Genomic DNA, 23,532 nt, shown 5'->3' on the forward strand with positions numbered 1-23,532 from the left:
AGTTTGTCGAACCCATCGGATGGAAGATTACTCTATCAATTAGACAAAGAAAACATTAATAGGGTACAACTACAGGGGGGAAGTTACAAAGGTAGGAGGACTAGACAACCAAGTCAGACATTTTAAGAAATTTGTAAATAGGGTACAAATATTCAAGATCGAAGCTTGCCAAGATGTCTCGAATTGGGACACCAGGTAGTTTACATCGGGCCCTAAGGGTATCCAGTAGCCAAGCCCTCGATCGATCAAACCGTTCACACGTCCACACAACATGATCAATGTCGTGGTAGCCATCCCCACAAATACAAACATTGCTTGTAACTAGTTGTATACGAAACAAATGCGCGTCAAGCCGGTAGTGATTTGACATGAGCCGAGAAACCACGCGAATGAAATCGCGACTCATGTTAAAATGCTTAAACCATGCCTTCGTCGGAACCTTAGGGATAATCGTATGGAGCCAAAGTCCCAGTGTGCCATCATCCCAGCTAGACTGCCAAGCGTTAATCGCTAAAGTGTGAGGTATTGAAAAGTATTCATTGTAAGTTATTATCCTCTCAAAGATTTCACCTTGTAACGCGCCCACCTTAGCTAATGAGTCCGCCTTCTCATTGCCTTGAATAAGACAATGAGACGGGATCCAAGCTAAGGTAATCCTATACGAATTTTCGATCAAAGCGCCCAATACCCCTGAAATTTCTAGCAAAAAATGGGAAGAGCGCTTCATCAATTTCATCGATCGAATCGCCTCAACGGAGCTGAGACTATCCGAATAGATGAAATAGTGGTCTGCGGGCAGCGTGCGAATGTGTTCCAAGGTACAATAAATTGCGGCTAGTTCGGCAACGTAAACGGAGCATGGCTCTCGAAGCTTGAACGAAGCTTCAAAGCCCTCATTGTACACTGCGAAACCAGTCGCGCCGTCGATTCTTGAACCATCAGTAAAGAACATTTTTGTAGGATCAATTTCACGTACTTTTGAAGCAAAGATTGAAGGAATGATGTTGGGTCGGACGTGATCTGGTATTCCACGGATGTCAGCGATCATGGACAGATCGAATTTTATCAAGGAACTGCTAATCGGGTAAAAGTGACTCGTGTCCGAATTTAATAAAGAAGGATTAATTTCAAATTGACTAAAAGTATGATAATTGTGTACATATTTTACTTGCGGATTAATATTCACAAGCCTTTCCAAATTTTCTATCACCAAAGGATTCATAGTTACACTTCGAATTAGGAAACGTAGCGATAAATCGAAGAACCGATTTTTCAACGGCATCACTCCCGCCAGTACTTCGAGACTCATCGTATGTGTCGACTGCATACAACCCATGGCAATACGCAAACAACGATACTGTATTCGTTCTAGTTTGATCAAGTGAGTTTTCGCGGCGGACTCAAAGCAAAAGCTTCCGTATTCTATGACCGACAGTATCGTTGTTTGGTATAACCTGATGAGGTCCTGCGGGTGAGCACCCCACCAGGTCCCAGTAATCGTTCGAAGGAAATTGATTCTCTTTTGGCATTTTTGAGTCAAGTACCTAATGTGTTTTCCCCAGAGGCATTTAGAGTCGAACCAGACACCCAAATATTTAAAACTAAGTGATTGAGTTAGAGTTCTACCCATCATAAGGAGCTGTATTTGAGGAGGGGAATGCTTCCTTGAAAAAACTACTAACTCGGTTTTACTAGGTGAAAACTCGATACCTAGATTCCTGGCCCAATGTGATAAGTTATTTAGAGTTTCTTGCAAAGGAGGTTTTATTTGAGTTTCTGTTTTACCTGTGATATGAACAACACAGTCATCCGCAAGCTGTCTTAGCGTGCAATTTTATGCGATACAAGCATCGATTTCTCGGACATAAAAGTTGTATAGCAGGGGGCTTAAACATGAGCCTTGGGGTAGACCCATGTAACTAATTCGTTCAACGTTTGTTTCTCCATGGCTAAAATGTATGTATTTTTCAGACAACAGGTTGTATAAAAAATTGTTCAATATTGGTGAAAGTCTATGGACACCGAATCGAATGCCCCTTTGATGTCCAGAAATACTGCCCCCATCTGCTCTTTTTGGGCAAACGCCAATTGAATGTCTGATGAAAGTAATGCTAGACAGTCGTTCGTACCCTTGCCTCTGCGGAATCCAAATTGTGTACTTGACAACAGATTGTTTGATTCAACCCATTTATCCAGCCGAAAGAGAATCATTTTTTCGAGCAATTTCCGGAGACACGAGAGCATAGCAATCGGCCTATACGAATTGTACTCAGAAGCTGGTTTTCCCGGTTTTTGAATGGCGATGACTTTCACTTGTCTCCAGTCATGCGGAACAATATTTAGCTCCAAACACTTATTGAATAAATTCAACAAGCGTTTTTTAGCGGTATCTGGCAGATTTTTCAACAAGTTGAATTTGATTCTATCCAGTCCGGGGGCTGAATTGTTGCATGACCAGAGCGCAAGTGAAAGTTCGACCATCGAGAATTGATCTTCCGTTACGCAACAATTCTCTGTACCCCGATAGTTTTTCTGAGCAGGTGCTGCGTCCGGGCAGACCTTTTTCGCGAACTGTATCAACCATCGACTCGAGCTTTCCTCACTTTCGTTCGAAGGAGTGTGATTTCGCATGTTTCGTGCCGTTCTCCAAAGCGTGTGCAAAGACGTTTCTCGAGATAACCCATCCACGAATCGCCGCCAGTACCCCCGTTTCTTGCCCTTGATCAAGTTCTTGAACTTGCGTTCCAAGGCCAAGTAACGTTGGAACTTCTCTGGCAATCCGGTCCTGCGAAACTCGGCAAACGCCTTGCATTTTTCTCCTCGCGCACGTGAGCAGTCTCCATCCCACCACGGAGTGGGAGGCCGTTTTTGTATCGTTGAGCTTTCATTCCGTCTGACCTGTGCCCCGATTGCACAGTCCACAATTGTCCCGGAAATAAAACTGTACTCTGCCTCCGGAGGCAGTTCGTCTGTTGAGTCGATGGCTTCAATGACATCCGATGCATACTTTTTCCAATCTATATTCCTTGTGAGGTCATAAGGAATATTGATTTCTTCGGGTGGACTACGACCACTGGTGATAGAAAAATGGATAGGCAAATGATCGCTTCCCTGAGGGTCCTGGATTACCTTCCACGTACAATCCAAGCTCAGAGAGGAAGAAGCTAAAGAAAGGTCTAAAATACTATGCTGTGATTGGGATCCATTAATTCGAGTTACTTCCCCATTGTATAAGACAGTCATGTTGAAGTCGTCACACAGCTCATAAATAATGTTAGCACGATCATCATCACGTGAGCTACCCCAGCCCACGCCATGGGAGTTAAAATCTCCCAGAACTAGCCGGGGTTCTGGGAGAAGTGAAATAATATTCGCCAATTGGTTCCGGCTAACGCTTGAAGATGGCGGAATATAAACCGAGGCTAGACAAATGTCTTGACCTTTTATTCTAGCTTGGCAACTAACGACTTCAATACCTGGGGATGGTTGTAGTGGAATACGATAGAAAGAGTGGCATTTCTTGATCCCCAAAAGAACGCAGCCCCCTCTTTGACCATCACGATCCAGGCGAATAATGTTGTGGCTGTGGAAGGAGAAATCTACGTTTGGAGAGAGCCAAGTTTCGCATAAGGCGAACACATCACAATTCAAATTGTGTACCAAAGCTTGAAAAGAGTCTAATTTTGGTAGAATACTTCTGCAGTTCCATTGTAAAACAGAAACAATGTCTCTTCCCTCATTGAATGAATTAGCCATCAAAAGAAATTGTTTCTGAAATGAGGGTCATGGTGAGAGCTTTCTTTTTTAAAATTTCTCTCAAAAGGGGTACAAACATATTAATCATAGTCCTCCATCCTGCTGGTACACTGAAAAAGTCCAGGATGAACGAAACAATTTCCGAGAATTTCATATTACCATCAGCCGAAAAGCTGGGAAAACTATTCGACGATGGATCAGATGCAGTTTCTCTGGAAATTGTTGCATTCCTGTTAGCTACTGATGGGCCTGAATTCTGAAGGGAGGCCTGGGGTTTTGACTTCCCAGAAAGTGGAGGGAACTCCTTCGGGGATGGATTAAAACCCGGAGGATTCTGAATAGGAGGGGAAGAATTACTATTTCCTCTTTGGGGATTTCTTTTAGTTTTAATTTTGCTGGCAGCTAATAGGGGTTGTGTGTTAGTTGTGCGTTTCCTTTTTGGAGCCTGTGAAACTTTTTTATTGAAGGATGGCCCAGTTGATGTTCCTTCACATGGATCCTCCCCTTCGGACTCATTCTCACTAAGAAGGCCAAACTGGTTTTCTGAGACGATTGGCAAAGACTTTATCAGCATGTCTCTATAGGACTTTTTGACACGAATTTTTAGAGAAGTCTTGATTTTTTCCCGGCGCGATATGTACTTCGGACACGCCGAGAGAGCATAAGATGCTTCCCCAGTGCAATACAAACACCTGTTTGCTGCTGGTGTTGTACACGAAGCTTCCTCATGCTTCTCCCCGCACTTAGAGCAGCGTGCCTGATTGCAACAGTAGGCGGCCGTATGATCCAACTGCTTGCACTTCTGGCAGAACATGACCGAAGGTACATAAAGTCTCACAGGTAGACGAACGTTCCCGATCGCAACGTAATCAGGAAGTGCAGTACCGGAAAAGGTAACCCGAAAAGAGTTCGACAGGGAAAACGTCCGTTTTTCCCCCTCGTCAGATGCTGACTTTAGTTGACGCGCGTCCAACACCTTGATCGTGGGAAGAGCAGGGTCTTTGAATCGGCCAACCCCGGACTCCACCAGATCATCGACGGTCAAACCCTCTTCCGTTACCACTCCGTCGATTTCCACGTCACGAGCGGGAACGTAAACGCGGTACTCGATCGTAAACTTCGGGTCACAAGCAATGGCATTTGCTTCCTTCAAGCTACCAACAACAATGCGCATCTTATGCGGTCTCATCGGCTGGTAGCTAATTACGGAAGGGTAAGATCGATCAAGGTCCCGGGCGATTGAAATCACATTGGGTGATTTCCCATTCGGTTTGGACCGGATATAAACTACCCAAGGTCCCGTCGATTCAGGTTGGTAAACCCGACGACGAGGGGCAGCTTGAGGCAACTCGTTAGCTTTTTCGAGAGGGGTTGATGATGATGGGGTGTTCACTTGAGGAGTTGACAATGACTGGGAGTTGCCAAATACAAAGGGAGTTTGGGAAGAAGGGGTTTGCGGTAAGGGGGGAGGGGTATCTTCCGTGTCCGAGAGGTACATAGGATAGGAAGTTCTTTTCTCAGAAAATCTTTCTTTGGAATCATCCTCCCGAAGGGGTGGATCTTTGCCCGCCTCGCCGTCGTCATCCATGAGTCGGCAATTTCCGAGCTAATGGGTTCGAGCGGAGAACAAAACCTTAAAACTTAAAAAATTATCAAAACTCAAAAAAATAATAATAATAAATAAGAATATAAACGAAATGTACAGCAGAATTGAGGGATAAATGAATTAAACCAAACCAATAAAAAACAATTTAAAAAAAAAAAAAAAATTTCGAAGAAAAAAAAAATTAGGTGCGCCCTAATATACGAGCCACCCTATACCACCTGATGCCAACGCGGTCTTTTGTGTTGGCTTCTGCTGATGAACCTTCTTTTGTTGCGCACTTGAAGACGGTGATAAAACCACTACGTTTCCCGGTAACGGCACTTCAATCCGGATATTTCGGGAACCTTCAACAACCCGCGGGTAAGTTTATTGCGAAGCAATGCAGCAGAACTCAAACCACACTAATTTTTCCAGCTTCACTAACGCGGAGGAATATGAAAAGGCGACCACTCACGACGAGTTATGCGGAACGAATGTTTCTGACTTATGTAAATATAAATTTTGACCTTCTTCATTTTTCAACGAAATTTATATCAGTAAAAAACTTGTTCAAAACGTCTCAAAAAGCTTTAGTTTGGACAAAATATTCTTGTATACCAACTTGTTCAACAAAGAATTCATTATGCTCTCAAATCAAATGATCTGAGTTTGTCTTGGTTCATCTTCATACCTGAATGTTAACAAATTTTTTAAAGAGATGAAAAGTTTCAGAGAAACATGAGATATCAAAGAAAGAAAAAAAACATATCTAAGCCTTAAATAATAAAAATCAGGATACGTGGTTTAACGGAAATTTCGGTCGAAGTGAGCACCTTTTTTGGTCATCACTTCAAACGGAGGCTTAAAAAAACGAAGGCCTTTTAGGTTATCAGGTTGGGCCTCTGGCAATTGGTAAATCCTGAAAAATCAGGACATTGGCAACTCTGCCAACAATTTTTTTTTAAATCTGCGACATGAAAAACAAAAATCAGGATACATGGTTTATCGGAAATTTGGGCCAAAGTATGGACCTTTTTTTTTTGTCGTCAATCCACATTTTTGTCTTTAATGCAGTTCCTTACTACCCATTTTCCATCATATACATAAAAATCAGGGAAGATAAGGCTTATTTAAAAAATCTGTGAAAACGGAGGCATATCAGGTTATTAGATTGGGCCTCCAAAAATCAGGCAAATCCTAAAAAATCAGACACATTGGCAACACTGTTGCCCACTATTGATCTCTCTCTTTTGTTTCTCTATCACTTATACGAAATATGCATACATGGAGTGTATCGATCAGAGACGCCAATGTGCCTGATTTTTCAGGATTTTCCTGATTTTTGAGTACCAGTCTGACGACCTAGCAGACCTCGTTTTCCCCCTGATTTTTGGAAATAAGCCTGGTTTTGCCTGATTTCTTGGACTTTTAAGAAAATCTCATCATCATTTTCAATGATAACTGATTCTGTGTTTTAAACATTTAAACTTTATTCTTAATTTTTTTTCAACCGACCATTTTTGCACCAGGTAATACCCCTTTGGTTTTGAGGGCATCGAATGAAACTTTCGTAACAGATTGATAACAAAAAAAATTTTATCTGATGAGAATCATATTCAAAAACATTTCAAGCAAAAAATTTTTCTGTGTTTCAAAGACATTGAATTGAAATTCACATTTGGTGCAATTCCTGCTTTTGCTCTGATTGTAACTTTGTATCTCTTTTTTTAATTTGATTAATATTTTGTTTCTCAAAAGTTGATTTGAAATTATGATTTAGATTTGAGACATTGAGTTTTGGTTCTGAATAAAATGTGATTTAAGGTTTTGAAATCTTGGACTCTTATATCGGTATCTCTATGGAATGTGGATTTAATTATTTTTTTAATTGTTTTCTATGTTTCAAATCTGTATGATACTTCCTAATTGTCACTAGGTGAATATTTCTCGAATAAGCACAAACCAAACGATCAATGATGATATGAAAATCATTTAAAATATCTATCCGGTCATTTTTTTTAATTAGAGAATTTTAGTTGGTGACAAGGGTTTAAAAAAAAGAGAATTAAATTTTGCATTTTGCAGCTTAAATCAGAGTTTTCCTTTCAAAGAAATTTCTAAACTCTTCTGTTCTGGAACGAGAAGATGTAGTTGAACCATCCTAAGCTTCAAAAAAGACCTAGTAGAAGCATCGCCATGCTGCTGGCTTTAACGGCAATTATGCGCGCCAAAAACATCGGGTATCATCGGTACCGAAGATGATCCTATCAGGGTCGAGCCAAAGTTGGTCCTTGGTTCGATCTCTTTTCCCGACCAGCAATCATCAGAGTAAGACACATAGCAAGCGGTCCTTGGGACCATGTCAGAGGCCTAAGTGGCCATAGTTTGTGTGGTTAATTAGTTGTAAATTAGTTCTAAGTCGTTTTGTCGTAAAAATACAGTCCACTAAGTTTGTTAATGTTTATTTGGCATGAGTGTGTTTATTCCTACGAGAAATATCTGAGGCTATCGCTGAATCCGTCAGGGGAATCCTGAACATTTGGTCCTATCGAGCCAGATTTAGAATAAACTAGCGATTAGCGTCAGATGATATGTATGCGAGTGTGTGTGAAAAAGTATTCGATCGAAGAATTTCTTGAATCAAATCGTGTATGAAATTCTACCTTAATTCCACAAATTATTTCTGTTAGTGTGTGCGAACATAATTCAAATCATCGGAGAGAGTTTACGAGTTCCGAGTTATGAGTGTAATGAAATCAAATCCTGTTTCAAAATCGTCCACCCATTTGTTTGTGTAATTGCTAGCAGTCGTCTTATCATGGTTTTCGAATCGTATTAAAATCATCATTCGAATCTGTAGAGTTTATGTATGTAGAAAAGGCATTATCATGAAAACAACTATTTTTTTGTGATCGTCGGCCATTGTTTCATGATAAGTACGAAAATACTTGTGGTATAGGATGTGTCCATCGTCGTTATCATCATCATCGAATCTTCATCCCTGCTCCAAACTATCTGAACTTACGTGTGTTCGTTTGTGTAAAAATATGCTGCAAGTAGAGCATAATTCCGTGGAAGGATCACTCCGTATTGAAAATCTAATGTTGGTCCGATACTTTGTTCTGTGATAATAAGTTTGATACCGTGTTGTTACGAATCTCTATGTGCTAAGGAAGTGTCAGGAAAACTTTTCACCATGCCATAAAATGTGTTCGTTAAGTACCGTAGTCGATCGATAGTTGGATATTCGTGTTTGTTGGAACTAAGATTCGCAAATATGCACCATTCAACAAATGTTCTTTCTATAATTTTGGTAGCGGATGATAATGTACTACCTGCTTACATGTTACAATTTTCCATAGTTCAAACACCGCAATTGTAGAACAAATTTCCGCTCAACCTCCAAACAGCCTTTCCCTTGTTTGGTTTCGTCATTTTATTCCATGATCTGTGATCTATTCACCATAGTGAATACATTTTCAGAATCCATCTACATGCTTGGTATAAAAATGAGAATGACCCAAGGAACGTCAAAGAAATAATACACAAACAAAGTAACGTGCGTTCTAGTTTCCGAAAGTTGTTCGTAGAGTTTTCGGGAATATTTTGTATGTTAGAGCTGCCAATTGCTAATCAAAGTGTCTGTGGTCTTGTGAGTTCCAAATTTGCTATACGGACTTGTATAAGAATCTTTCGAGTGCGAAGAATGATTGATCTGTGGACTACAAGAAACTGCACTGACAGCAGCAGTAGCAATTCCACATCGGGGACAACACAGGTGGATTACCTTTCCAGAAGAGTTAATTTTGCGGGACTATGGATATGGCCCTCCGAGTACCTCAGGGTGTTGCTCATCCAGCTGACTTCTCATCACAATACGGCAGTGCAATTATATCTCAATGGCCACCCACACTAGATACTATATGTGAATCAGTGCAGTGTCTGTATTGCAAGAGGTGAATGCGTTTCCTTCGACGATTCCAGAATTTACGCCCGATGATCAGCACCTAGCAGTCCCATTTTCGAGGGGTTCGGCCTAAAATATTGTCAGGTAAATGTTGAAAAACCTTCAATTACCTTTTTAAGTGGAATCAACCAAGTCACGTTTATTTTTGATTCATTTTACAATACAATGCTGTGGAAAAGTTATTTAATATTCTGATACCGATATGACACGCATCGTTGATGCATTTATAGTTGATGTAATCAGAATCGGAGTTCGATGTTGGAGTTCAAAGCATGAGATGGAGTCATTTTGAGTTTTCAACTATGGTTTATTTTTGCAGTATTTCATCAAAACATGCTTGGAGTTTCGTGGTCTTTTATGGAATGGTTATCTCGATTCACAATCTCAAAGTATTTTTTTCATTCAACTGAATTTAATACAGTTTTTTTTTTAATCATTTAACTTGATGTTTCTCAATGAATTTGAATGATAAGAATTTTGAGTGCAAACATTGGTGTACTGCGTCCATTGAAACGTGTTTGGTTTTGAAATGAAATACTGTGGCCTATTCGAGGCAGTGAGTGATGCTCGGAAAGGTGTAATTTGAGTTGGGTTTCGCGAGAAACTGTGAGTTACTGAAGGAAAATATCGGTTATGAATACGTCACATGTGTTAATATCGACTATCGTTTTTAATTTGTACAGATATTTTTGGTTCCGCTTATAATTTTGTAAAGTGGTATTACTTGCAATGTTTCATTGGGTAATGAGTGAATTCGACTAATTTTGACGTAAATTAGAGAAGCTTTTGATTAAGTAAATGTGCTAACTTCACATTTTAAAGTAATTTTCGTTCGAGTTTATGGAAGTATTAGGATCCAGAGCCTCTACTTTACTAGCCCACTTCGGGGTTTCGATTGGATTTGGTATTGGGATGGTTTTCGATGAATCTGATAAAGAAGGTCAGGTCATGTCGTCAATTCTATCATATTTATGATTTTGGTTATATTTTGGAGGAGAGTCGGTTTTCGTTTTTTGAGGAGCCTGATCACGTTGTGATCAGTTTGGATCCTAAGTGTGATGAGTCATTGTGAGAGACCCGATTGGAAGGATCGGGTTGGAACCTAATTTAAATTTGGTTTTGAGTATTTGTCAGTTGGTGAGGAACCCGATCACTTCGGATTGGGTGCACCTCGGAATGAGTTTATTTATCCTTCAGTTATGAGTCAGTTTGATTGGCAATGAGCAATTTGAGAAGCTATTGGCTACTTCATTGTTTTCTACCTCGTATGAGGACTTTCTGGTTGATTGAATTGGTTATTGAACAGCTTTAGAGTTCCAGAAGAAAGGTTCCAAGGTTGGTTTAGTTTGAGACATTTTGAGTTGTATGCGTCAATTTAATGGACTTTTGACAAATGAAGTTGCAAGGGTTGCATGCTGGGATTGCCTGATCGTTGGGATCAGAGGCCCATCCTAGACACCGTCACTAATAATGACGAGTTGGGTCTAGGACACGCATGTACAAATCCATTGATTGCTGGGAATGCCTGATCATTGGGATCAGAGGCCCATCCTAGACACCGTCTCTAAAGACGCGTTGGGTCTAGGACATGTATTTACACCTCGCACGAGGTTTAGTAAAATTGGTGAAATGACTAGCTGAATTGTGTTACAGCCTGTAGGGAATGAATAATCATTTGGATCAGTAGCCCATCTTTATCGTTTGCGATCCATAAGACCCTAATTGAATCAGAATATTGGATACGAATAGCATAATTTGTCAGTTTGAATATTGCCCTGATGAAAGGGACTAAGAGCGATGATGATGTGTCGGATTGATATGTGTTGTTGAAGATGAGATTATGTTAAGTTTAAAGGCTGGATCACGGTGAGTCTGTTGATTGAAGCAAAGTCGTGCTGAGTTTGTTAAACAGAATTGGTTTTGGCGTCAGTTTGTCAGTCTGTATGATGTCAGATTCCGTTGAATGGATTGCGTTGTGTTGCTGGACCATTAATACTCATTCCGTATTTTTTGTGGTGACAGGTTTGCATCTTCCCTGGAATTTTTGGTCTCATCTTTGACTGTCAAGATGTTTTATGGAATTAAGAAAGGACCAAAAATGGTTGGTCAGGAATCGGTTCGGCGAGTAAGGTTCTCGGACAACGTTACGGTGATCTCTCCGAAGGCATCGTCCAATTTACGGTCGGCAAGGCATCCAGTGGTGCAGAGTTTCCACGATCGGGTTTTCGAAGCGTCCTCAGCGGTCGCACTGGTGCCAGGCAGCGTGAGCCAGTCGTGCTACAGCTGGCTGACGGCAACTCACGAATTTCTTCGACGAGAACGCGAGGTTGCTATCGAACTATGCAGGAAGAACCAGGTCACCGTTGTTAATACAGCAGAAGTGTCGAGGCAGTACTCGGAAGCCATGGCAGCGATTGAAAAGAAACTGCAGGAAATTCAAAGCACGAATAAATTTAATAATCTACAAGTGACTGTAGGAGTAGAGCATGGCCAAGCAAAACAGACAAGGGGTATTCTCTGTTTCTATTGTCTTCAGGAGCATTTTCTTTACCAATGCCAGAGATTCCAGGAGTTGGCGGCAAGTGAGAGGTTAAAATTTGCTGTTCTAAAAAGACTGTGCTTTAATTGTTTTGGGAGGAAGCATTTTTTACGTCAGTGCAAACAAAAACCAAGGTGCATGTTTTGCACAGGGAAACATCACAGCTTCTTGCATGCTGGCATCCTTCAATGAACGAGCTTTTGAATAAATGACTTTCAAAACAAATTCAGAATGTTACAATCATTTGATTTAATTGAGATTTGGAAAGATTGGGATTTAGAATTTTGAGGCTTATTTATCGCTTTGCAGTTTACGAGGTTAATTATTTTTCTACAGGGTCAGCAATTGGTATAGTGCTAGCTTTTGGCATTGGTGTCAAAGTATCTCGTGTGAGGATTGTGGTAACAATTGGTTTGTTGTTTTTGGATGTCGATGGGTTCAATCGAGACGTATTGAGAACGTCAATTTGGAAAACTTGTGACAATTGAGGTCGCAAAGGTGTCATGCCGGGAATGCCTGATCATTGGGATCAGAGGCCCATCCTAGACACCGCCATATAGAACGACGCGTGGAGTCTAGGACAAGCATGTACGCGTATACGCCTCACACGAAGTATATTTAGCCTGAAAAATGATCTAGTTGGAGGTTCGGAAGCGTTTGAATTCTATAAAATGTAACATTAAGAATTGAGTCAGTAAAATGATTGAATTGAGTTGGTAAGCCATTTATTAGTTATGATTTGAGTTTGGATTTGTGCGAAAGAGTCTGCAAAGGAACTTTGGTTTAAATTTCAGCTAAATGTTGAAGGGCCTGGGAACTATTGTGTTCAGCTAATTTTGAAGAAGAATGTGAAAAATCAGTAGCAATTTAAGTATGATTTGAGTCAGTAGAGTCTGGGAACTAGAATGTTTTGCTCAACCGTTGGATGGTGTGAAAAGACGATTATGAGCTGAAAAACTGGCGGAGGTAGAATTTGAGCTGCAAGTCAGTACTGAGTCAGCATTGGAGCGCTGATAGTGGTCATGGGAATCAGATCAGTGCTCACGTTCAAAGGTCAAGTATGCATAAATAAATGGTTAAAAATTGAAAGTGATACTTCCTTTTTCACGCACCCAGAATCAGAGCTATTAGACGAGGTCGGGCAACGAGAGTGGTTGGCAAGTGGTTGGCATCCAAGGTCAAGAAAACGTTTCGTGTCAATAAAAGGCGCCAGATCTGGTGAACTTGGTGTGGTGAACGGCGGGCGGAGGTTCTACACTCTGCAACATCCAACGTACGGCAGACTGCGCAGTCACGGCGGGCGGCGCTAATCGATGGGAATCAGGTTTCGAAATTCGTACGTCCCGTAGTATTTCAAGGCGGGCGGAATGTTCTGGAACGAGAAGATGTAGTTGAACCATCCTAAGCTTCAAAAAAGACCTAGTAGAAGCATCGCCATGCTGCTGGCTTTAACGGCAATTATGCGCGCCAAAAACATCGGGTATCATCGGTACCCTATGATCCTATCAGGGTCGAGCCAAAGTTGGTCCTTGGTTCGATCTCTTTTCCCGACCAGCAATCATCAGAGTAAGACACATAGCAAGCGGTCCTTGGGACCATGTCAGAGGCCTAAGTGGCCATAGTTTGTGTGGTTAATTAGTTGTAAATTAGTTCTAAGTCGTTTTGTCGTAAAAATACAGTCCACTAAGTTTGTTAATGTTTATTTGGCATGAGTGTGTTTATTCCTACGAGAAATATCTGAGGCTATCGCTTAATCCGTCAGGGGAATCCTGAACATCTTCCGCAATGTTTGCACGTGATTGATTAACTATTTTCATTTGAAGATACCAGAAACTATTTTCTACGCGGACGATTTGAAGATAGTATACTGAACTCATCTCCAGTTTTTTACACGTTTAAGAGGTTTTGTATTTTCTGGGATAGCATTTGAAAAAAAAAATGAATTATTGGGGCCCCCGAGAAAAATTGCCCCGGATGGCTTAATCCGGCCCTGCGGAGATGGGAATTCTCTTCATCAGCGGATGTGAATGCTCTCGCTCACTCTTATGTGTTGACAATCTCACTCTTGATTTCAGTGCGATTTATCTCTCCCCGCTCTCTTTCACTGGACAAGCCGATCTGAGGAGTTTTGCCATCCATGGTTGTAAGTAAAAATAACAGCTCCATACTATTTTTGTTTAAATTTTGCAGAACCATTGCATCTGGTAACTTTAAATTTCTGTTAACCCCTAATTTATTGTTGCTTGAGAATTTAAGGTAGCTATGTAAATTAAAATAATGGTCTCCCGGCTCCGTTAAACTAATTTGTATGAGCCGTTTCAAATAAACGAATTGTAAAAAAAAAAAAAAAAATTTAAGGTAGATCATCTCATCAGAACAATTGAAAATCGTTACAGTTCTTTTTGAAACAATATTAATGAAAATTGGAAATAATGACTATTTTATCACAACTCCTACCGTTTTGCGGTTTTGGGCACTATTGTAGCCAGAGAATTTTCCAGTCCAACTCCATATATTGAAATTTCATTTGCATCGCATTAGAACAAAATATTCGAGAAAAAGCAAAAAACTGACATTCTCAAAACGAATTTTCGCGTTGTTTCATAAAAATGTTCAAATCAAAACCCGGGTACCCAGGTATCAGGTATCAGAATGGGGGTAGGCTTAATAGCGGCACGTTATCCAAACATACGGGAAAATTGTGCCTTGCCTTTTTTTTTTATCCAAGATTTCATCATTTACCTGAGAAACCTGAAAAACCTATAAAAGGAAGAAATAAATTCAATCTATTTAAGATGGCATAAAGCCTTTCCACTAGGGATTATTAGCATTAAAGCTCTTTTCTACATACGGTAAGGAATGATAGAATGTTTTTTAAGTTTAATTTCTTAAACTCAGATTCGCTTAAAGCGTAAGATCCCAGAGTACAAAAACGTAGTCTGGCAAATGAGGGACAGTTACATATAAGATGGAAGGGATCTTCCACATCTGATTCACAACTACCACATACTGGAGATTCAGCACGCTGAATGTTGTGCATGTGATAGTTGAGTTTACAATGACCGGAGAGTGCTCTGATCAAGATGCTGCAATGAGGTTTATTTAAAGTTAATAAGTAACTCGATATGATTGGAGATGGTTTTTCTAAAAATAATTTAGTTTGACGACAAGTGTCCAACTCTTCCCAGTATCGTTCATGCTGGTTAGAGGACCAAGTTTGAATTTGGTTTCTGAACCAACATGGCGATATTGGGACAGCCGGCTCTGGTCCGTAAAATTCCTTTTCCGACCCAGCTCTAGCGAGTTCGTCGGCGCATTCGTTTCCAAAAATTCCCTTATGTCCGGGTACCCATAGAAGGTTTAATCCATTGCCTTCAGCAAGTTCTTCGATTGCTTTCCGGCATGCGATTACCAGTTTTGATCTAGAACTGGAAGCACTGAGTGATTTGATAGCTGCTTGGCTATCTGAACAGAAATAAATTGTTCTGAACATAATTTTCTTTTGAAGTGCAATTTGCACTCCATACATAATAGCATATAGCTCAGCCTGAAAGACTGTACAATATTTTCCTAGAGGTTGAGCATGTTCTATGTTCAACTCGTGACAGTAAATTCCTGCACCTGCACGGCCGTTTGATAATGAACCGTCAGTATAGAATACAATATGAGAGGACATTTGGTCCTCTACGAAACCTGATAACCATTCTTGAGGAGAAGGAAATTTGACTTTGAACCCCATGTAGGGAAAACTACTCGAGAGTGTTAAATCGTTTGGCGCTAGATTAAACTTGTTTAATCTAACTAATTCAGGCCACACATTTGTATGACTCGATGATCTTTCGATATTTCCTGACAGCCAGAGACCAACTGCCTGTAGACGAAAAGCACATGAGAAGGCTTCCTGTTTTAGGAATAAGTGTAGAGGTTTGATAGAGAACAGAGCCTCTAGTGCTGCAGTAGGAGTTGTAGTGAACGATCCGGACATCCCCAAAAGACACATTCTTTGAAGGTGATTTAGTTTAGTCCGAACTGTTGCAACTTCTCCTTTCTGCCACCACACTAGACACCCATAGGCCAGAATTGGTCTTACTATTGTGGAGTAAATCCAGTGAATATGTTTGGGTTTGAGTCCCCAGTTTTTTCCGATTGCACGTCGGCATTGTCCGAAGGCCATGCATGCTTTTTTGATTCTGAATTCGATGTGATCAGACCAGTTTAATTTGGAGTCAAGAATGACACCCAAATATTTAACTTGATTAGACACGGTGATTTCGGAACCATAAAACAGCAGAGGGCGCACCCCGCGGGTGATACGTTTTTTAATAAATAAAACAATATTAGTTTTTAGAGGATTAACTGAAAGTTCTACATGAGAACACCATCGTTCAACAGAGCGCAGAGCCTGTTGCATTATATCAAATAATGTGCTTATGCACAAACCTCTTACCAGCAGAAGATAATCATCTGCGAATCCATAGGTTGGTATTCCACGGTCATTAAGTTTTCTCAACAAGCCGTCTGCAACTAGGTTCCACAAAAGAGGTGATAGTACACCTCCCTGTGGGCAACCACGTGTGCTAACTTTTGTAATTGAAGCCTGTCTTAAAGACGAATGAAGATTCCTGTTACTTAGCATTGCGCTAATCCAGTTAGTTATAACACTAGGCACTTCATGAAGTAGTGCCGCACCCATTATTGATGTAAACGAGACATTATCAAATGCTCCTTCTATGTCTAGAAATGCTCCTAGACATGATTCTTTCTGTGAAAAACTATTTTCAATATTATGTACTACGTTGTGCAGAAGAGTTAATGTTGATTTTCCTGTTTGGTATGCATGTTGTGTCGCATTAAGCGGATGTTGAACAAGGCATTCTTGCCTGATATGATGATCAATTAAACGTTCAAGTGCTTTTAATAGAAATGAACTTAGACTAATAGGACGAAAGCTTTTGGCTTCGTCGTATGATGATCGTCCCCCTTTAGGGATGAATTTCACGGCTATCTGCCGCCAAAGTTTAGGAATATATCCATGAGCAAAACTGCTTATCATTATTTTTCTTAATATGTGTTTGAAATGATCGAAACCTTTTTGAAGCAAAACTGGAAATAAACCGTCACTTCCAGGAGATTTGTATTGAGCAAAACCATCGATTGCCAATTTGATCGATTCTGTAGTAACTATTTTCCGAGCAAAATGCAAGGAATCTAGACTTCCAGAAAAGAACTCAGGCTCTATCGATGAATCTTGATCAACACATCCTGGAAAGTGAGTATTGAATAGACAACTTAATGTTTCTTCGTCGTTTGATGTATAATCACCACTAGGGGTTTTAAGGTATGAAACCTGATAATCTTTTGATTTAGCTAAGACTTTATTTAACCTACTTGCTTCGTGCAAGCTTGAAATGTTTGTGCAGTAGCTCTGCCAACTTGAGCGTTCGGCAGCTCTTGTTGCTTTCCGGTAAGCTCTGCGAGCCAACTTGAAAGCATCAAAACCTTCCGTGCGCCTTCGGTTCCAAGCGCGTCTGCAGTTTTTTCGTAATTTACTGAGATTTGAGTTCCACCATGGTGTACTGTTTTTGTTGAATTTCAACGTTCGTAAGGGACACGCTTCTTCATAAGAATTTAAAATAATTTCGGTGGTTTTTGCAACCACTTCATCCAACTCAGAAGGAGTAGTAATTTCAGGTGTATATCCATGAAATTTAATAGCAATATGCTCCAAATATAGGTCCCAATTAGTTGTTCTTGGGTTCCTGAATGTAATTGTTTCTAAAAACTCACCTGAGTGTTCAAAATAGATAAACCTGTGGTCAGAAATCGATTCTTCGTTAGGCACATGCCAATTTGAAATTTCCTGAGAAATTGTTCTAGAACAAAGTGTGATGTCAATCACCTCTTCTCTGTCACACCTAACAAAAGTTGGTTTATTTCCTACATTTAGAATTTCTAAATCAGTGCTGCTTAAATATTCCATTAAATTTAAGCCTCTCAGATTGATATCGGTTTTGCGGTTTTGGGCACTATTGTAGCCAGAGAATTTTCCAGTCCAACTCCATATATTGAAATTTCATTTGCATCGCATTAGAACAAAATATTCGAGAAAAAGCAAAAAACTGACATTCTCAAAACGAATTTTCGCGTTGTTTCATAAAAATGTTCAAATCAAAACCCGGGTACCCAAGTATCACTTTAAAAATCTGCAAAAAGTCTACCCGGGTGATTTGTTAATTCGCGGAACAAATAAGATGAAAAATAACGTTGAACAAAATTTAAAAAAAAAATTACCTTGTCTCTCGGTAGGGCTTGAACCCACATCTGTTCTTATTTTGTTTTTTTCTTTTCGAATGTCTACTTCCAGAGCTCTTCACATGAAGGAACACCCGGACTACAAATACCGACCACGACGAAAGCCCAAAACTCTGGTCAAAACATCGAATCCATCTAATTCAGTCGGTTCTAACAGCTCCCCAGCATCTTCATCATCCAGCAAGGAACCATTGCGGTCACATTCCCCCCAACCCAGCAAATCTCCCTACAACCCTTCTCCCCTGACCACACCCATCGGACTACCCCCCGGAATGTTCCCCTCCTATCACTTCGCTTACGATCTGCACCAGAAGGCCTTCTGGAATCTCTACGGGCCGCATCTCCTCTCATCGATGGTTCCTTCGTACAACTCCCTTCCACCCCACTCTCCCCTGGCGCCGCTAGCCTACATCAAGGCGCCAAAATCGTCACCGCCGTCGCCGATTGCCACCCCCTCGCCAATTCCGCCGGGCAATGTCATCTGACCAACACCACTACGCTACAGTGCCGAGCACAGCGTTTAGGACAAATTTCCATCGAGAAAGAAACCCCGAACTTCATATCAGTCAGTGGCAGTGTGAATGGCAAATTGAAACTGCGTTGGGAAGTGTTCTGTTTTATTTTGTCTCCTTTTTTTTGGGATGGAAAACAGAAACAGTCCCGAAAAAAAACCCGTCACCCAACAAGAAGAACAAACAAGCAAACATGGCATACATTTTTGTGATACGCTCAAGCATATAATACATATATTTATTATTGGTCTGAGTGGGGCAAACAGAGCCAATTTTTATCGAATCATATCATGAAGAAAATATTCGGAACCATTTCTGCTCGCAGAAAAGATCCAATGAAGAAGATGAACCTAACCCAGTTATTTAGCAAATAAGGTAATCTGTAGCTTGTACGAATCAACATTTCTGAAAAACGTTTTCAAATGCAGTTCGATTCGTTTCATTGATTTTACAATGATGTTAGGTTAATGATGAACATAATCAAAATTCACTACGTTTTTTAAAAAATCCTTAGTTCAAATTTGTCTCATTTCATTGGAATAAAATGAAAAAAAAAATCAGTTAAGTAAGATTCTTTTTAGGTGCAATATGTTCAATTCTAGTAAAAAGGGCCCAGTCACAATCCTTGTTTGTTAAAAAAAACATGCTGAGAAAAACCTGTAAATATTATCTCAAAACGAAAGAAAAGACAAGTCCTGATGAAAAGTCTCAAAAACAAATTCGTTAGACATTTTATAATCGTTGTTTAATTGGATAAGCTACTGCACAAATCAAACTTAAAAAAAAATACACTAAAACAATTTATGCGTGTAATGCTGAAATAGAACAAGTGTTCTATAGAAAAAAAAACATTTTCGCACTTTAGTTTTAAAATATAAAAACAGACTAAGAAGTCAAGGCAGCAACATTGTACGTACATAATATTTCTAGTAAGAGAGTAATATTAAACCCAAACAACTGTAACTAAGTGTCAAAATTGAACGGGGGCTTTTGGAAATTTGAAAGCTCTCAAAATCTCACCATTGACTTTTACTTTTAGAAATAAAACAATATGTCTACGATAAATTAAACACTGTGGTTTTGATAACTGCAGTCCGAAAAATCCTTCGAAAAATATATGCTTATGAAATAAAAGCTAATAAACATTAACAACAAAGTAAGGAAAACATACTGAAGATATTTGAGGTTTAATTCTCTAGCAGGCCCATGCGAAGGACTAGTCCATGGGGGGTCTGCTTAAAATGCTATTTCCGGTAAGTCGTAATAAATCATTCCAAATGACGTTCCTTACTCTGAACTAGAAATTGGATTGAAAATCAATTTTAAGCAATCTTGTTCAATAATTTGAAATCAATATTTCGTAAACACCAGGAAAAGAAAACAGATTAAAATTTAGAATTAAACCATAATTCAAAGCTTCTGGAATAATAATCAGTGTAGAATATTAAAATAGGGTACCCGATAAAGAAAGAAAGTAATTCTAAATTCAAGAATACATTTTAAACCCTGATTAAAAATTTATCATTAAAATGATAATAATTGTTAATATTTGATCATCTTCATTTTCATTTCTTTTCTTCATTTTCACTTGAAGGGTTGATTGAAAAATTCCGTGGAAATATCTTGAATTTGTAATTTTTTTATTCACGATATCAAATGTGAATTTGTCATTTTTGTCATTTTTGTTATTTTTGTCATTTTTGTCATTTTTGTCATTTTTGTCATTTTTGTCATTTTTGTCATTTTTGTCATTTTTGTCATTTTTGTCATTTTTGTCATTTTTGTCATTTTTGTCATTTTTGTCATTTTTGTCATTTTTGTCATTTTTGTCATTTTTGTCATTTTTGTCATTTTTGTCATTTTTGTAATTTTTGTCATTTTTGTCATTTTTGTCATTTTTGTCATTTTTGTCATTTTTGTCATTTTTGTCATTTTTGTCATTTTTGTCATTTTTGTCATTTTTGTCATTTTTGTCATTTTTGTCATTTTTGTCATTTTTGTAATTTTTGTCATTTTTGTCATTTTTGTCATTTTTGTCATTTTTGTCATTTTTGTCATTTTTGTCATTTTTGTCATTTTTGTCATTTTTGCCATTTTTGTCATTTTTGTCATTTTTGTCATTTTTGTCATTTTTGTCATTTTTGTCATTTTTGTCATTTTTGTCATTTTTGTCATTTTTGTCATTTTTGTCATTTTTGTCATTTTTGTCATTTTTGTCATTTTGGTAATTTTTGTCATTTTTGTCCTTTTAGTCATTCTTGTCATTTTTTGTCATTTTAGTGATTTTAGTCATTTTAGTCATTTTAGTCATTTTAGTCTTTTTAATTATTTTAGTCATTTTATTCATTGTAGTCATTTTTGTCATTTTTGTCATTTTTGTCATTTTTGTCATTTTTGTCATTTTTGTCATTTTTGTCATTTTTGTCATTTTTGTCATTTTTGTCATTTTTGTCATTTTTGTCATTTTTGTCATTTTTGTCATTTTTGTCATTTTTGTCATTTTTGTCATTTTTGTCATTTTTGTCATTTTTGTCATTTTTGTCATTTTTGTCATTTTTGTCATTTTTGTCATTTTTGTCATTTTTGTCATTTTTGTCATTTTTGTCATTTTTGTCATTTTTGTCATTTTTTGTCATTTTTGTTTTGTTATTTTTCTATTATTATTTCAACTATTTTTTATCAATTTTGTAATTTTTGTGAAATTGGCCTTTTTTGTCAATTTTGTTGTTTTTGTTATATTGGACAATTTTGTCAGTGTTGAGTAATAAGGATCACGTTTTTTTTAAAGAAGAGTTCAAAAATGTTTCATATGCCAAATTAAGAGTTATGAAAACTATCTTGTCCATCCTATATAAGAAACTAGCTTATTTTACCCGGCCTTGCTCGGGTCCAGTTTAAATATCAATAAATAAGAATCACTTGACTTCTGGAAATTTCGGAAGCTTTGTATTCATCTTTATTCAAAATTTTGCCCTGATTTAGCCTCGAAATTATTATTATTTATTTTATTAGAGGCCTTTTTCCATGAATATGGCATTCATGTTCGAAAATATTTAAAAATAGCTTGACCTTATTCAAATTTTGTTCCACATTTCATTTTTTTCGATTCATTACATAATCGCTGTTTCTTTCGATGACTCGTTGCTGAGGATTTTGCAGATGTTGGGCTATGTGAGGTTTGTAAGTTTTGTTAGTTTTTTTTTTGGTCTGATTAGGGTTATTTACAAAGTATATCGTTTTTATATTATTCAAAAACTTAAATCTGCTAACAGAAAATTAGAATAATTTCTTTCTTATGCTTATTCATCCTATGACGAAAAAATTTGAAAATCAAAATGTTTTAGGAAGCTTGAATTGATTGAACCTTATTTTATTTTATCTCCAAATGATAACGGTGTTTTTTATTATCTTTTCCATTTACTATCTAATGGAAACCCAGTATCTCAAGCTTGTAGACATATGCGAACGACCTCTATTTAAGATTAAACCACTTTTCAAGATGGATAATCTGCCTGTAGAATAGTATATTCAAGTTTTATTTACTTAGAAATTCCTAAACAAACTTCAGCTGAAACTTTGTTGAAAACTTACTCTGTATGTTTTCAATTTTTTGTGCTTTTTTCGCTGTTTAATTTCACACTGTTTTATGAGTAGTTTATTTACATGTTGAAAGTTCTACTAATAATTTTTCGCAGATATCAAAACACACTTCATTACGGAACCGAAATCGCCCATTTTATAATGTTATGGAAAAGATGTTATTAAAGTTATTTTTCAATTTTTCTATTCTTTTAAACAACTATCCCACAAATTATCATAAGTGATCAATGTAAAAATCATTAGAAATCTTTTTTTTTTAATTCGCAGTACTAAACGGTTAAATTTTTCTCATAATTGGATGGTAGAGCTTACCGCATTGATGATCAACAATAACTCAAAAGTTATAAATTGGGCTTTGAAATTTAATTGTACAAACCTAAAATGCCAGATTAAATTTCTAATATGTTTCATGCGATGGATTTGGTTTCAACTTTTTCCAGAAAATGCACGTTTAATTGTCTAGCCCCCCCGTTTAAATTTCTACTCCGATATGGAAGCGTTGAAATTGCAGACTACAGCTTATATCTCTGCATTTAATTGATTTTTCTTTATCTATAAGAAATAAAAACATGAAAGTGGTCGGTTCCTAAAAGCTGGAGCATTAGTTTTCAGCAAACAGTCCAAATAGTCATTCAGCTGAAGAAGTCAATTCATTATGAAGATTAATCATTGCATCCACTTTACATGCTGTATATTCGTGTATAGATCTTCAACGCCCCAAGGGATCACATTGAAAACCACTACTGTTTTAATCAATTCACTTCGAACAGGCAATTAGGAGTATTTTTTTATCGAAAAGGTAGACTTGTTATTTCATCCAAGAATCACATGCTTGTAACCTGTGCTACGAATAGTAGAAGAAATAAAAAAGCCCGCCAAAAATTTTGCTATCAAATTTTTAATTATCAGCAGGCTTTGATTTGCTTTCCATTACACGTGAACTCTGGATAGTCGTTCCTCTCCTCGTTTCTAATGCCCGGCCCATGGTGATGGTGAAAACAATCCCGCCAAAGGGATAAAATTGGTTCTGAAAAATGGGTGCCATGACTTTTGATTCGTGGGAATAAATACGTAAGTTGTATGGGAGGGTCCCTTTTCTCAGGTGGGAGGGGCTCGAAACTATTACTAAAACCTTCCCATGGTCCAAACACATAACTGTACCAAATTTCAGGCTGATCGGTTAAGCGGTGTGGATTTGTATAAGGTGCATTCAAACATATATAGTCCAACTCATCTTTATATATTAGATTATGCCAAAACG

General features: G+C 38.3%; 1 protein-coding gene across 1 annotated transcript in view; it reads left to right on the forward strand.

The window, feature by feature from the left end:
* LOC129748497 (transcription factor sox-3-like) overlaps positions 1 to 19,715 on the forward strand; it is a 51,010-nt gene extending 31,295 nt beyond the window's left edge. The window contains exon 2 of the mRNA XM_055743147.1: positions 18,212 to 19,715. Coding sequence (XP_055599122.1) covers positions 18,212 to 18,644 — 433 coding nt within the window. The 3' untranslated portion in view covers positions 18,645 to 19,715. The remainder of the gene's footprint in view (positions 1 to 18,211) is intronic.
* The last annotated feature ends 3,817 nt before the right edge of the window (positions 19,716 to 23,532 follow it).

Source organism: Uranotaenia lowii, chromosome 2 (genome assembly GCF_029784155.1).
Source record: "Uranotaenia lowii strain MFRU-FL chromosome 2, ASM2978415v1, whole genome shotgun sequence".
In the NCBI taxonomy this organism is placed as follows: Eukaryota; Metazoa; Arthropoda; class Insecta; order Diptera; family Culicidae; genus Uranotaenia; species Uranotaenia lowii.